The sequence below is a fragment of the Ornithorhynchus anatinus genome, chromosome 1 (genome assembly GCF_004115215.2).
Source record: "Ornithorhynchus anatinus isolate Pmale09 chromosome 1, mOrnAna1.pri.v4, whole genome shotgun sequence".
Classification (NCBI taxonomy): Eukaryota; Metazoa; Chordata; class Mammalia; order Monotremata; family Ornithorhynchidae; genus Ornithorhynchus; species Ornithorhynchus anatinus.
In genome coordinates, this window is record NC_041728.1 from 185,794,486 (window position 1) to 185,807,945 (window position 13,460).

At 55.9% G+C, this 13,460-nt stretch overlaps 1 protein-coding gene across 1 annotated transcript in view; it reads left to right on the top strand.

Moving 5' to 3' along the window:
• Nucleotides 1–13,014, top strand: part of ADCY5 (adenylate cyclase 5) — a 63,036-nt gene extending 50,022 nt beyond the window's left edge. Inside the window, exons 15-22 of the mRNA XM_039910054.1 lie at nt 413–577; nt 2,059–2,237; nt 3,259–3,285; nt 4,447–4,579; nt 6,184–6,447; nt 10,111–10,315; nt 10,672–10,796; nt 12,796–13,014. Coding sequence (XP_039765988.1) covers nt 413–577; nt 2,059–2,237; nt 3,259–3,285; nt 4,447–4,579; nt 6,184–6,447; nt 10,111–10,315; nt 10,672–10,796; nt 12,796–12,924 — 1,227 coding nt within the window. The 3' untranslated portion in view covers nt 12,925–13,014. The remainder of the gene's footprint in view (nt 1–412; nt 578–2,058; nt 2,238–3,258; nt 3,286–4,446; nt 4,580–6,183; nt 6,448–10,110; nt 10,316–10,671; nt 10,797–12,795) is intronic.
• The last annotated feature ends 446 nt before the right edge of the window (nt 13,015–13,460 follow it).

The window sequence follows — 13,460 nt, forward strand, 5'->3', positions numbered from 1 at the left end:
GCCCCAGACCAGGTCAAACCTTACGGGCAGGGCTGAGCCTCATCTGCCAAGCCACAAGCCAGGCCGAGCTTCCCTGGCCAGGCTGACACGTGTGGCTGAGCCAGGCCATGGGCCAGGCCGAGCTGAGGGAAGTCCTATCTGGTGTCTCATCATCTTCCCTTCCACTGCAGTGGAGCCTGGCCAGGACAATCCCCCAGGCCTTGGCAGGTGGGGCTGGGAGTATGTTTGGGGCTAGGAGGTGAAGGATGGTGGGTATTTAGGGTGAGGAGGAACAACGGTTCAGGTCTGCTCCACCACTAAAACACTGGCCACTTCAGCTGCTTGGAGGACGTGGCTGGGGTCGGGGTGCGGGGGGAGACGTAGGCGGGCCGTGGCTCAGCCCGGTCCCACCGCTGCCCTGCCCCACCCCCAGTTCACATGCAGCCGCGTGGACCTGCTCAGCTGTCTGGCGGCCGAGCACAACGTTTCACGGAACGAGGTCAACGCCTGCCACGTGCTTGCGTCTGAGTTCAACTTCACCCTGGGCGCTGAGCTGACCTCCTGCGGAAGCTCTCAGCCTCAGTGCCACTTTCCTGAGGTGCGGGGTGTGGTGGGGGTGGGGAGAGGGGAGGGGGTGCTTCAGGGGGTGGCACTGGTTGGGGGGCATTGTGGGCGGCAGCTCTGCAAGGGGGCACTGCAGGAGAGGAACTGCTGGGGAGGTACTAAGGGGGCACTGCAAGGGGTGCTGCCCGGGATGGCACCTTGGTGGGGGTGAGCAAGACTTCTTCTCCCAAGGCTCTCCCAAGGTCTCTGGCCCACTGCCCTGGAGGCCTTTCCCCCTGTACTGGCAGGACTGAGGCCCAGAGGCCGCCTCTGGTCCAGGGTCACACAGCAGTCCGAGACTGAAGCAGCGTGGTCTAGTGAAAGAGCACAGGCCTGGGAGTCGGAAGGACCTGGGTTCTAAACCCAAATCTACTACTTTTCTGCTGTGTGACTTTGAGCAAGTCACTTCACTCTAGAGAAGTAGTGTGGCTTTGTGGAAGGAGTAGGGGCTTGGGAGTCAGAGGATGTGGGTCCTAATCCCGGCTCTGCCACTTGTTTGCTGAGTGACTTTGGGCAAGTCACTTAACTTCTCTGTGCCTCAGTTACCTCATCTATAAAATGGGGATTGAGACTGTGAGCCCCAAGTGGGACAACCTGCTTACCTTGTATCTACCCCAGCGCTTAGAACAGTGTTTGGCACATAGTAAGTGCTTAACAAATACCATTATTATCATTATTATTATTCTCTGGGCCTCAGTGACCTCAACTGTAAAATGGGGTGTGAGCCCCATGTGGGACAGGCACCATGTCTAACCTGATTACCTTGTATCTTCCCCAGTGCTTAGAAAAGTGCTTGGCACATAGTAAGTGCTTAACAAATACCACCACCATTATTGTTATTATATCATTATTATTGTTATTATCATCATTAACCCAGGATTCCTGTCTCCCAGTCCCCTTCCACTTCCTCAGTGTCCAGGCTGGAGCCCCTCACCCATTCGCCCAGAGGGACAGAGGGAGGGGGATATCTTTGTCCTCTCTCCCCACCCCACCCCCCAACTCAATCCCCCCTCCCAGTTATCGGGATCTTCTCGGCCTGGAGGCATAGGGTGTCTGCCCCGTCCCTGGTCCAGCCCATGGCGCTGACCACTGTAGATCCTGCCAGTCCCCCACATTCCCTGAGACCCATGGTCCCCTCCCCACCTCCACAGCCTCCTTGACTCCCCCTGATCGCCACTTTCCCTCACAGTCCCCAACTGCACCCACGATCGCCCCCTCGGCCCCCCTGGGGGCGTCTGATGGGGGCGGGGCGGCGTGTCATTCATTCAGTAGTATTTATTGAGCGCTTACTATGTGCAGAGCACTGTACTAAGTGCTTGGAATGTACAATTCGGCAACAGGTCTCCCCAATACTTCAAGTACAGCGTGCTGCTGAGCCTGCTGGCCTGACACCCCCCAACCCCCTGACCCCTTGACCCACTGACCCCCGACCCCCCCGGGGGCATCTGACAGGGGTGGGGCGGCGTGTCTCCCCAGTACTTCACGTACAGCGTGCTGCTGAGCCTGCTGGCCTGCTCGGGGTTCCTGCAGATGAGCTGCCCGGGGAAGCTGGCGCTGCTGCTGGTGGCCGAGGCGGTCTACGTACTGATCGTCGAGGGCCCCGCCGCCGCCCTCTTCGACAATGCCGACCTGCTCAACGCCGCCGCCGACGTCCTGTGGGTGACCCCGCATGCGCCGCCCCGCACCCCCGCCTCAGACCCTCGCCCACACTCATTCTATAGTATTTATTGAGCGCTTACTATGTGCAGAGCACTGTACTAAGTGCTTGGAATGTACAATTCGGCAACAGATAGAGACCATCCCTGCCTAATAACAGGCTCACAGTCTAAACGGGGGAGGCAGACAGCAAAGCAAAACAGAACAAAACAAAGCAAGACAATATCATCAAGATAAATAGAATCGTGGAGATATACACCTCATTAATAAAATAAATATTTATCACATCCACCCCACACCCGCCTGAGACCCCCTCCCACACCCAGCCCAGACCCCCAGCCCGGCCCCCCCTGCCCACACCCACCACGGGACCCCCAAGCAGCATGGTCTAGTGGTGAGAGCCCAAGCTTGGGAGTCAGAGGACGTACTTTCTAATGCCGCCTCTATCTTGTTTGCTGTGTGACCTTGGGCAAATCACTTAACTTCTCTGGGCCTCAGTTACCTCATCTGGAAAATGGGGATTAGGACTGTGAGCCCCATGTGGGACAACCTCATTACCTTATCTACCCTAGCGCTTAGAACAATGCTTGGCACAGAGTAAGCGTTTAACAAATACCATAATTATTATTATGATGATGATGCCTGGCCCCACCGCCCTCCCCGGACCTGGAATGGCCACAGAGCCCAGCCTGGACCCCAGCCATGCCTGCCTCTCCCCTCGCTTCTGCCTGGCCCCACGAAGGGGAGGGGAGGAGCCCCACTGGAGCGTCTTGGGGAGAAGGAGCTGTGCTGTCTGTCTCTGGGTGCGGCCCCGTAGAGGGAGGGAAGGAGGGACTGAGGCTGTGAGGGATGGGGATCAGACTCAGGAGGAGTTTTCTGGAGCCCTCTTGGGATCCCCACTGGCCGGAGGTGGGGCGGGGGGCGACCCCTGGGGCTAGCGGGGTCCGGCAGGAGAGGGGGGACTCGGGCCGGGCCGTCCAAACCTCGCTGACCTCGCCCCTCCGGCCTCTCTGTCCACAGGGATTTCCAAAACGGGACCATGGAATGGTGAGTGTTTGGTCTGTGTTGGTCCTTGGAAGGAGCTCAGGAGGAGCTCGGGGGAAAATTAGGGGGAGCTCAGGGGGCTTGGGTCTCACGGCCAGGCCATTCCGGCCCGGGCAGGGCAGACCAACATCATGGGGGTGGGAGGAGAGAGAAGGACGGGAACTGAATCTGCTGCCCAGCCCTGGAAGAACAAGTCCAGTCCAGACCAGTCAAACAGGAAGGCACCCCCAGTGTTGAGTCAGGGGGAAAATAACCCTTCACACTGGGGGAGATTGCTTCCCCCCCTCATCCTCTGCCTACCCCGCGTCCTCTTGCTCTGCAATCAATCTGTCATCAATCAGTGGCATTTATGGAGCGTTTACCATGTGCAGAGCACTGTATTGAGCACTGGGGAGAGCTCTCAAAGAGCTTCCAGTCCTCTCTTCCTCGTCCTCATCCTCCACCTCCTCTCCACTCCCCGCATCCTCTTGCTCTCCGTGCTCTTCATTCCCACTGCCCTCCTCCTCCTCCTCGTCCCCTACCCCGGGCCGGTGTCCGGGGGCGGGGGGGCGGGGGGTCCCGGAGGGGGCCGGAGCCTATTCTGGGCGGAGTCGAAGGCAACTCCTTCCGCAGCTACGAGGCTGCCAGAGAGCACATCGCTGCATTGCTGGGTGCTGGCTGCTAAGCACTGGATGTTGAGCACTGGCTGCTGAGTGCTGGATACTAAGCACTGGTTGTAGAGCGCTGGCTGTGGAGCACCGCCTGCCAAGCAGTGGCAGGCGAGCACTGGCTGCTGAGTGCTGGATGCTGAGCGCTGCCTGCCGAGCACTGGCTTCCGAGTGCTGAATGGTGAGCACTGGCTGCAGAGCGCTGGCTGTGGAGCACTGGCTGCCGAGCACCGTCTGAAGAGAACGGGTCGGCTCACTGTCTATGACCTGGGGCGAGGGCTGGAGGCTGTGAAGACTAAGGACCCCCAGGCAATCCAAAGCTCCTTGCAACCACTAGCCCCCTCCCCTCTCCTTTCCTCCCCTCCTTTCCCCTTCCCTCCCCTCTGTCGGGGGGGGTGGGGCTGCAGCAGGCCCTAGACCACCATCCACACTTTGGGGGTTGCGGCCCTGCTCCCGAGGAGGGGGGATGAGCTGGGGGTCCGGGCAGGGTCCCAGCAGCCTGCCACCCCGCCCGCAGCCACCCCCAGGAAACCAAGGTGTCCCTGAAGATCGTGACCCCGCTGGTGATCAGCGTCTTCGTCCTGGCCCTCTACCTTCACGCGCAGCAGATGGAGTCCACAGCCAGGCTCGACTTCCTCTGGAAGCTGCAGGTGGGGGCAAAGCTGAGGCGGGGGGCGGATAAGAGGGGCCGGGGGGGCCGCATGGTGCCATGGTCCAGGAAGAATCGACCGATAGGCTCGAGGTTGGTGGGGGGTTTGGACTGCCCCCGCCCTTGGTGAAAGCCCTCCAGGTCCCAACCTCGGCCCCAGCTGCTTGTCTCCAGCCCCTTGTCCCCAGCCCTCTGCCCCAAACCCTCGCCAAGTTGTTTCTGTTTTTTTTAATGACATTTGTTAAGAGCTTACTATGTATCAAGCACTGTTTTAAACACTGGGGTAGACCCTTGGCCAGACATAGGCAGGGCTATGGGGCTCTCAGTATAAGTAGGCGGGACAACAGGTATTGAAATCCCCATTTTGCAGTTGAGAAAACCAAAGCACAGAGAACAATAATAATGATGGTATTTGTTGGGTGCTTACTATGTGCCAAGCACTGTTCTAAGCACTGTGGTAGACACAAGGTTATCAGGTTGTCTCACGTGGGACTCACAGTCTTTAATCCCCATTTTACAGATGAGGGAACTGAGGCACAGAGAAGTGAAGTGACTTGCTCAAAGTCACACAGCCGACAAGTGGCGGAGTGGGATTAGAACCCACGACCTCTGACTCCCAGGCCCATGCTCTTTCCACTGAGCCATACTGTATCTTGTGTTCCCACATTCCCCGTCCCTGCCGAGTTCCCCATGCTTGAAGGTGCCAGGCACCCTGCAAGTTCACAGCTTGGCCATCAATTAATCAGCCAATCAATCAATTATAGATAGAACACAGTACTAAGCATTTGGAAGAGTACAATACAACAGAGTTGGCAGACCCATTCCATACTCACAGTGAGTTTATAATCTAGAGGACGAGCCATCAGAGGGTTCCGAGGTCATCGAATCTCTGCCCCTGGCTCCAGGCAGGATGACCCCTAACCCACCCCTTACGGAGGGCATCATCTTTCCCGAGGCGAACGCATACCCAGACAACCTCCGCCCTAACCCACCACCAAACACCTACACTCCAGCGTGGCAGTGCTCCTGTGGTCCCACGACGCCACACTCCTCCTGTTGCGCTCCCACGATGTCACGTCCCCACGATGCCTCGCTCCTCCGCCTCACTCTCCCGTTGCCGCACTCCCACGATGTTATGCTTCTTCACTGTCACGTCCCCATTATGCTGTGCTCCCCTGATGCTGCACTCCCCCAGTGTCTCTTTCCCCCGATGCCATCCTTCCACAATGCTCCATTCCCCCTCCACACACTATGCGTCCAAGATATTTGGTTCCCACGATGCTGCAATCCCACATTCCGCCCACCATGCTCCCACGTTGCTGCACTCCCACAGTGGTGCATTCCTGCGATGCCTTGCTCCCATGTTGCATTTCCATGAGGCCACGCTCCCCCCACCATGCTCCCACAATGTCACATTCCTATGATGCTGTGCTTCCACAATGCTGCATTCTCACGATGCCACGCTCTCACAAACCTGCGCTCCTGCCTGCCACACTCCCATAATGCCTCACGCCCACGATGCCATACTGCCACGATACCGAGCTCCCACCTGCCGTTCTTCCACAATGCTGCGCTCCCACGGTGCCGCATTCCCGCCCGCCACAGGCCACGGAGGAGAAGGAAGAGATGGAGGAGCTGCAGGCGTACAACCGTCGGCTGCTGCACAACATCCTTCCCAAGGACGTGGCCGCGCACTTCTTGGCCCGTGAGCGGCGCAACGACGAGCTGTACTACCAGTCCTGTGAGTGCGTGGCCGTCATGTTCGCCTCCATCGCCAACTTCTCTGAATTCTACGTAGAACTGGAGGCCAACAATGAGGGCGTCGAGTGTCTGCGCCTGCTCAACGAGATCATCGCAGACTTCGACGAGGTGGGCACCGGGCACCCCTCCCCACGGGCACCTGCCAAGTCCCACCTCCTCCCATCCTCCCCTCAGGTCCTCAGGCTCCACCCATCATTTTACCATCTAATCGCATTCAGTGGGCTTCCACTGTGTGCAGAGCACTGTACTGAGCACTAGAGAGAAGACAACAGAAGAAGCTGACAGTCTAATAATAATGGTAATATTTGTTAAGCGCGCTACTATGTGCCAGGCACTGCACTACTAGCTGAGGTGGATAAATGTAAATTGGGTTGGACACAGTCCCTGTCCTATGTGGAAGCTGCTAGGCCTAATAGCAGCTTGAGAGTGTGAGCCTCATAAGGGACAATCTGATTACCCTGTATCTATCCCAGCGCTTAGAACAGTGCTCTGCACATAATAAGCACTTAACAAATACCAACATTGTTAGTAGTAGTAGTAGTAGAAAGAGCACAGGCCTGGGAGTCAAAAGTCATGGGTTCTAATTCTGGCTCCGCCATGTCTGCTGTGTGACTTTGGGCAAGTCACTTAACTTCTGTGCCTCAGTTACCTCATCTGTAAAATGGGGATCAAGACTGTGAGCTTCACATGGAACAGGGACTGTGTCCAACCTGACTACCTTGTATCTACTGCAGCGCTTAGAACAGTGGTTTGCACATGGTAAGTACTTAACAAATGCCATTATTATTATTATTATTATGTGGGGCTCAAAGTCTCAATTTCCATTTTACCAATGAGGTAACTGAGGTCCAGAGAATTAAAGTGACTTGCCCAAGGCCACACAGCAGACAAATGGCAGGGCCAGGATTAGAACCCATGACCTTTTGACTCCCAGGCCCGTGCTCTATCCACTATACAATGCTGCTTCTCATGCTGTTATGCCCTGCTACTTCTCAGCATGTGTGTATGTATGTCTACTGTGAGCAGAGTACTGGATCGAGTGCTGGAGAGAAGACAATAGAGTTAGGAGACATGATGTGACTGCAGGAGGGCTTTGAAGATGAGAAGAGCAGTGGTCTGACAGATGGGGATGCGGAGGGAGTTCCAGACAGGAGGGAGGGTGGGAGCAAGGAGTCAGTGGCGAGACAGTCGAGGTTGAGGCCCACTGAGGAGTTGGGAGTGAGAGGAGCCAAGAGTGTGAGCTGAGATATAATGGGAGAAGAGAGTGATTAAGGAAGCAGAGAGTAGATCGAAAGCCTTTAACCCAATGTTCAGGAGCTTCTGATTGATGTGGAGGTGGATGGGCAGCCATTGGAGGGCTTTGTGGAGCTCATTCATTCAATCGTAATAATAATAATAATAATGTTGGTATTTGTTAAGCGCTTACTATGTGCAGAGCACTGTTCTAAGCGCTGGGGTAGACACAGGGGAATCAGGTTGTCCCACGTGGGGCTCACAGTCTTAATCCCCATTTTACAGTTGAGGGAACTGAGGCTCAGAGAAGTTAAGTGACTTGCCCACAGTCACACAGCTGACAAGTGACAGAGCTGGGATTCGAACTCATGACCTCTGACTCCAAAGCCCATGCTCTTTCCACTGAGCCACGCTGCTTTATTGAGCACTGACTGTGTGCAAAGCACTGTACTAAGTGCTTGAGAGAGTGCAGTATCACAACAAACAGGCACATTCCTGCCCACAGTGAGCTCACATTCTAGAGGGGGAGTGGGGAGATATGCACAGAATGACATTTTAGTAAAACGATTGGGGCAGCCAATCAAGCAAAGTAAGGAGAGGGGAGAAGCTGGAGTCAGGAAGATCTGGGAGGAAGCTGATTTGATATCCAAGCCAGGCCAGGATATGACCAGTGTCTGGACCAGACTGGTGGCCTTCTCTCCACTGTCCACCTCCCTCTGGTCTGGAATTCCCCCCACCTTCCCAATCATTCATTAATTCATTCATTCAAACATTTATTGAGCGCTTACTGTGTGCAGAGCACTGTACTAAGCTCTTGGGAGAGTGCAATACAACAATAAACAAATTCTCTGCCCACAACGAGCTTACAGTCTAGAGCCAGAGAGATGGGGATTAATATAAATAAATAAATAAATGACAGATATGCACTTAAGTGCTGCAGGGCTGGGGGTGGGGTTGAACAAAGGGAGCAAGTTTGGGTGAGGCAGAAGGGAGTGGGAAAGAGGAAGGGGGTCTTAGTCAGGGAAGGCCTCTTGGAGATGTGCCCTCAATAAGGCTTAGGATGGGGGGAGAGTAATTGTCGGATTTGAGGAGGGAGGGCATTCCAGGCCAGAGGCAGGAAGTGGGAGAGGGGTTGGCTGTGAGATAGATGAGATCGAGGCCCAGTGAGAAGGCACATTCCCTCCCTATCCCTAGTCCACCTTCAAAGTCCTCCTCCAATCTCATCTCCAAGTAGCCTTCCCTAAGCCCTCATTTTCCCTTCCCTTCTGTCCCCCTTGCACTTGGATCTGCACCCCTTAAGCACTTGATATTCACCCCACCTCCAGCCCCACAGCACTTATGGACACATCCCTATACTCTGCCATTTCTATCTGCAGGTCCATCTCCCCCTCCAGACTGTAAGCTCCCTTATGGGCAGGGCTTGTGATTACCAACTCTACTGTATTGTCCTCTCCCAAGCGCTTAGCACAGTGTTCTGCACACAGTAAGCATTCAGTAAATACCAAACATCAATCGATTGACTGACTGAAAGGAAGGGGTGGATTCTGGAAAGGTGGAGGGGGAACACAGAGGATTCGGTGACAGACTAAATGTGGGGGTGGAAAAAGTGAGAGGAGTTGAGGATAATGGCAAGGTTGCAGATTTGAGAGACGGGGAGGGCGGTGGTGTCATCGACTGTGATGGGAGAGTTGAGTGGAGGAGAGGGTTAGGGAGCGTTGAGGATTTTAGCTCTGCACTTGAGCCTGAAGTTTCGGCGGGACATCCAGGCTAAGAAGTCCTGGAGGCAGGAGGAAATGAGAGGCGGTAGAGGAGAAAGATCAGGATGGAGAGGGAGAATTGGGAATCATCTGTAATAATAATAATAATTGCGGTATTTGTTAAGCGCTTACTATATGCCAGGCACTGTTCTAAGCGCTGGGGTAGATACTAGATAATCAGGTTGGACACGGTCCCTGCCCCACGTGGGACTCACAGTCTTCATCCCCATTTTCCAGATGAGGTCACTGAGGTCCAGAGAAGTGAAGTGATTTGCCCAAGGTCACACAGCAGGCAAGTGGCAGAGTCTGACTCCCAGGCCCATGCTCTATTTAGTAGGCCACACTGCAGAGAGATGGTTGTAGAAGCCATGAGTTCTCCAAGGGAGTGGGTGTAGATGGAGAAGAGAGGGGCCCCCGAACTGAGCCTTGAGAAACCCTTCCCCCCACCCGGTGTCAGAGGATGGGAGGCAGAGGAAGAGCCATGAAAGAGACTGAGAAGTAGCTGCCAGAGAGATAGGAGAAGCAGGAGAGGATAGTGTCAGTGATGCTGAGGTTGGATAATGTTTCCAGGAGAAGGGGGTGGCCCACAGTGTCAAAGGCAGCTGAGGGGTCAAGGAGGATTAGGAGTGGAGGGAGTCCTTTGGATGGGGCTGGTGGGGGAGTCACCGGTGACTGTGGAGATCTATGTCTGAGGAGTAGATGGGATGGGTGGCGGGGGGCAAGGGGCGAGGAGAAAACGGAGCCCTAGTGACAGGGTCCTGCTCCCAACCCCGGCCCCCAGATCATCAGCGAGGACCGGTTCCGGCAGCTGGAGAAGATCAAGACCATCGGCAGCACGTACATGGCGGCGTCGGGCCTCAACGACTCCACCTACGACAAGGCGGGGAAGACCCACATCAAGGCCCTGGCCGACTTCGCCATGAAGCTCATGGACCAGATGAAACACATCAACGAGCACTCCTTCAACAACTTCCAGATGAAGATCGGTAACGGCGCGACTGGGGGGCTGGGGTGGGGTCTTGGGGTGGCAGGGCTCTCAGCATGGGGGCCCGGGATGGAGGTCTACAGGTAGGGTTTTGGGTGGCAGGAGTCTCAGCATGGGGACCCAGGATGGGGGTCTACAGGTGTGGTCCCAAGGTGGCAGGGGCCTCATTGCAGGGCCTTGGGATTGGGGGGCGGTCTAAAGTTGGGGTCTCCGTTTAGGTCTTGAGGCAGGGCAGGTCTCAGGGCTTGAGGCGCTACAGGCAGGGTGTACGGGGGGACTCATCCTGCGAACTACAGCCCCTGAGGGTGGGGCGGGGTGGGATGGGGGGTGTCTAATTCTCCCGCTACCCCCCATCAGGGCTGAACATCGGGCCGGTGGTCGCCGGGGTGATCGGGGCACGGAAGCCCCAGTATGACATCTGGGGAAACACCGTGAACGTGGCCAGCCGCATGGACAGCACTGGCGTCCCTAACAGGATCCAGGTCAGTGGGGTCAACCCATCCAGCCCTCTGCCTCTCACCCCAAATCCCCCCTGCACTGCCCAGCAGGGCCAGCCATTCTGGAAGAGGGTCATCATAGTTGGGGTTCACCGCTCCCCCCACTCCCCACCAGATGCAATGCACTGTGCTAAATGCTTGGGAAAGCCCAGTAGAAGCCCAAGGAGGCTCCCTGCCCACAAGGAACCTCCATTCTAGAGGGGTGGAGATGGACCCAGCTAGAAAACAGAATCATTAAGGTGAGTGGTCAGTTGCCCACCTGTAGAGACACCAGTAATGATAATAATGAGTTTTGTTTAAACACTCACTATGTGCCTAGAACTGGAGTAAGCACTGAAGTAGGTGAAGCAGCATGGCCTAGTGGATAAAGAATGGACTTGGGAATTAAAAGGACCTGGGTTCTAATCCTCGATCCTCCATTTGTCTGTTTGTGACCTTGGACAATAGTATTTGCTAAGCACTTACTATGTGTCAAGCACTGTTCTAAGCACTGGGGTAGATAAAAGATAATCAGGTTGGACACGATCCTTGTCCCACATGGGGCTCACAGTCTTAACCCCCATTTTACAGATGAGATAACCGAGGCACAGAGAAGTGAAGTGACTTGCCCAAGGTCACACAGCAGACAAGTTGCAGAGCAGCATTAGAACCCAGGTTTTTCTGACTCCCAGGCCCGTCCTCTATCCACTAAGCCACAGAGTCCGGGCTTGGGAGTCAGAGGTCATGGGTTCGAATCCCGGCTCTGGGACTTGCCAGCTGTGTGACTTTGGGCAAGTCACTTAACTTCTCTGGGCCTCAGTTACCTCATCTGTAAAATGGGGATTGATTGTGAGCCCCACGTGGGACAACCTGATCACCTTGTATCCCCCAGCGCTTAGAACAGTGCTCTGCACATAGTAAGCGCTTAACAAATACCAAGATGATTATTATTATTATTATGACTGAGTTATCTCATCTGAAAAATGAGGATCAATTCTGTGAGGCCCAGGCAGGACAGGGACAGCGTCCAACCTGATTAGTGCTTAATAATAACTAATTAATAATTACTATGTGTCAAGTACTATTCTAAGCACTGGGGTAGATACAACACATGGGGCTCACAGTCTTAATCCCCATTTTACAGATGAGGTAACTAAGGCAAAGAGAAGTTAAGTGACTTGCCCAAAGTCACACAGCAGACAAGTGGCAGAGTCTGGATTAGAACCCACGATCTCTGACTCCAAAGCCCAGGCTCTTTCCACTAAGCCACGGCCTGGCACATAGTAAGCATTTAACAAATACCATAAATAAAAGGTAGATTGAAGGCAGTCTGGTTGGACACGCTCCGTGTCCCACGTGGGGCTCACAGTCTTAAGAGAAGAAGCAAGGCTTAGTTTAAAGGACTCGGGCCTGGGGGTCAGAGGACCTGGGTTCTAATTTTGGCTATTCCACTTGTCTGCTGTATGATGTTGGGCAAGTCACTTCTCTGGGCCTCAGTTTCCTCCTCTGCAAAATGGGAATTCTATTCCTTTTCTCCCTTCTACTTTCACTTTAAGCTCCAAGTTGGAAATGATGATCTCGTACCTACCCTAATGCTGGGCACACAACGGGCTCTTAACAAATATTGTTATTATTATTATTATTGCTACTATTTAGCAGAGTCTGGATTAGAACCCAGATGCTCTGACTCCCAGGCCCAGGTTCTGTCCACTAGCCCGTCCTGACCCTCCTGGGAGGGGGCAGGGGGAAGGGACAGGAGGGAGGAGGGCGATTAGTAAATGCATACAGAGGGCAAGAGGGGACTGAGGAGGTGATATGTCGGGAATGACCTGGGAAGGCTAACTGGAGGAGGTGGGATCTTAGCCCATCAGTGGCATTTATTGCGCACCTGTGTTCAGCGCACAGTGGGTGCTCAATAAATAGGCCCGGAAGGAGGTGGGAGGGGCCGGAGGGTGGGTTTCAGCGGGATGTCCGGTAGCGAGGATCCGGTCCGGCGCGCCCGCAGGTGACCACGGACATGTACCAGGTACTGGCGGCCAGTACGTACCAGCTGGAGTGCCGCGGCGTCGTCAAGGTCAAGGGCAAAGGGGAGATGATGACCTACTTTCTCAACGGCGGACCCCCGCCCAGTTAGCGGCGGGCAGGACGGCCCCTCCCTCCCTCCCTCTCCCCTTCCCTCCCCCACCTTGCCCGGGCTGGAAGCCGGGCCGGGGTCTGTCGGCCGCCCCCTCCCCTCCCCCCGCCCCGCCCCGCCCCGCCCCCTCTGTCAACCAAAGAAGCTTCCCCCGGGACCCCAGGATCCCAGGGACCCCCGGACCGGCCCGGGCCCAGACCGCCTGGCTTCGTCTCCGCGCCGGCCTCCGGGGCCGAGGGGACCCCCGACCCCGAACTGGAGCCGGCGCGGGTCTCCCCGGGCGGGGAGTCTGGAGGGCCTGGGGTGGGGGGCGGGGAAGGAGGCGCCCCCTACTCTCTCCGGCTCTCCGCCCGGGAAAGATATTTATTAAACCAAACCGGCCCGGCCCCTGGGGCGCCGGCTGAGGAAGGGGCTCCGGACGGGCGGGGTGGGATGGGGGGGAGGGTCCCCGGCGTCCGGCCCCTCCCGTGAGTCGCCCCCTCCTCCCCTTCCCCTTCCCCTCCCCCTCCCCCCGCTGGGGGCCCAGCGGGCCCGGG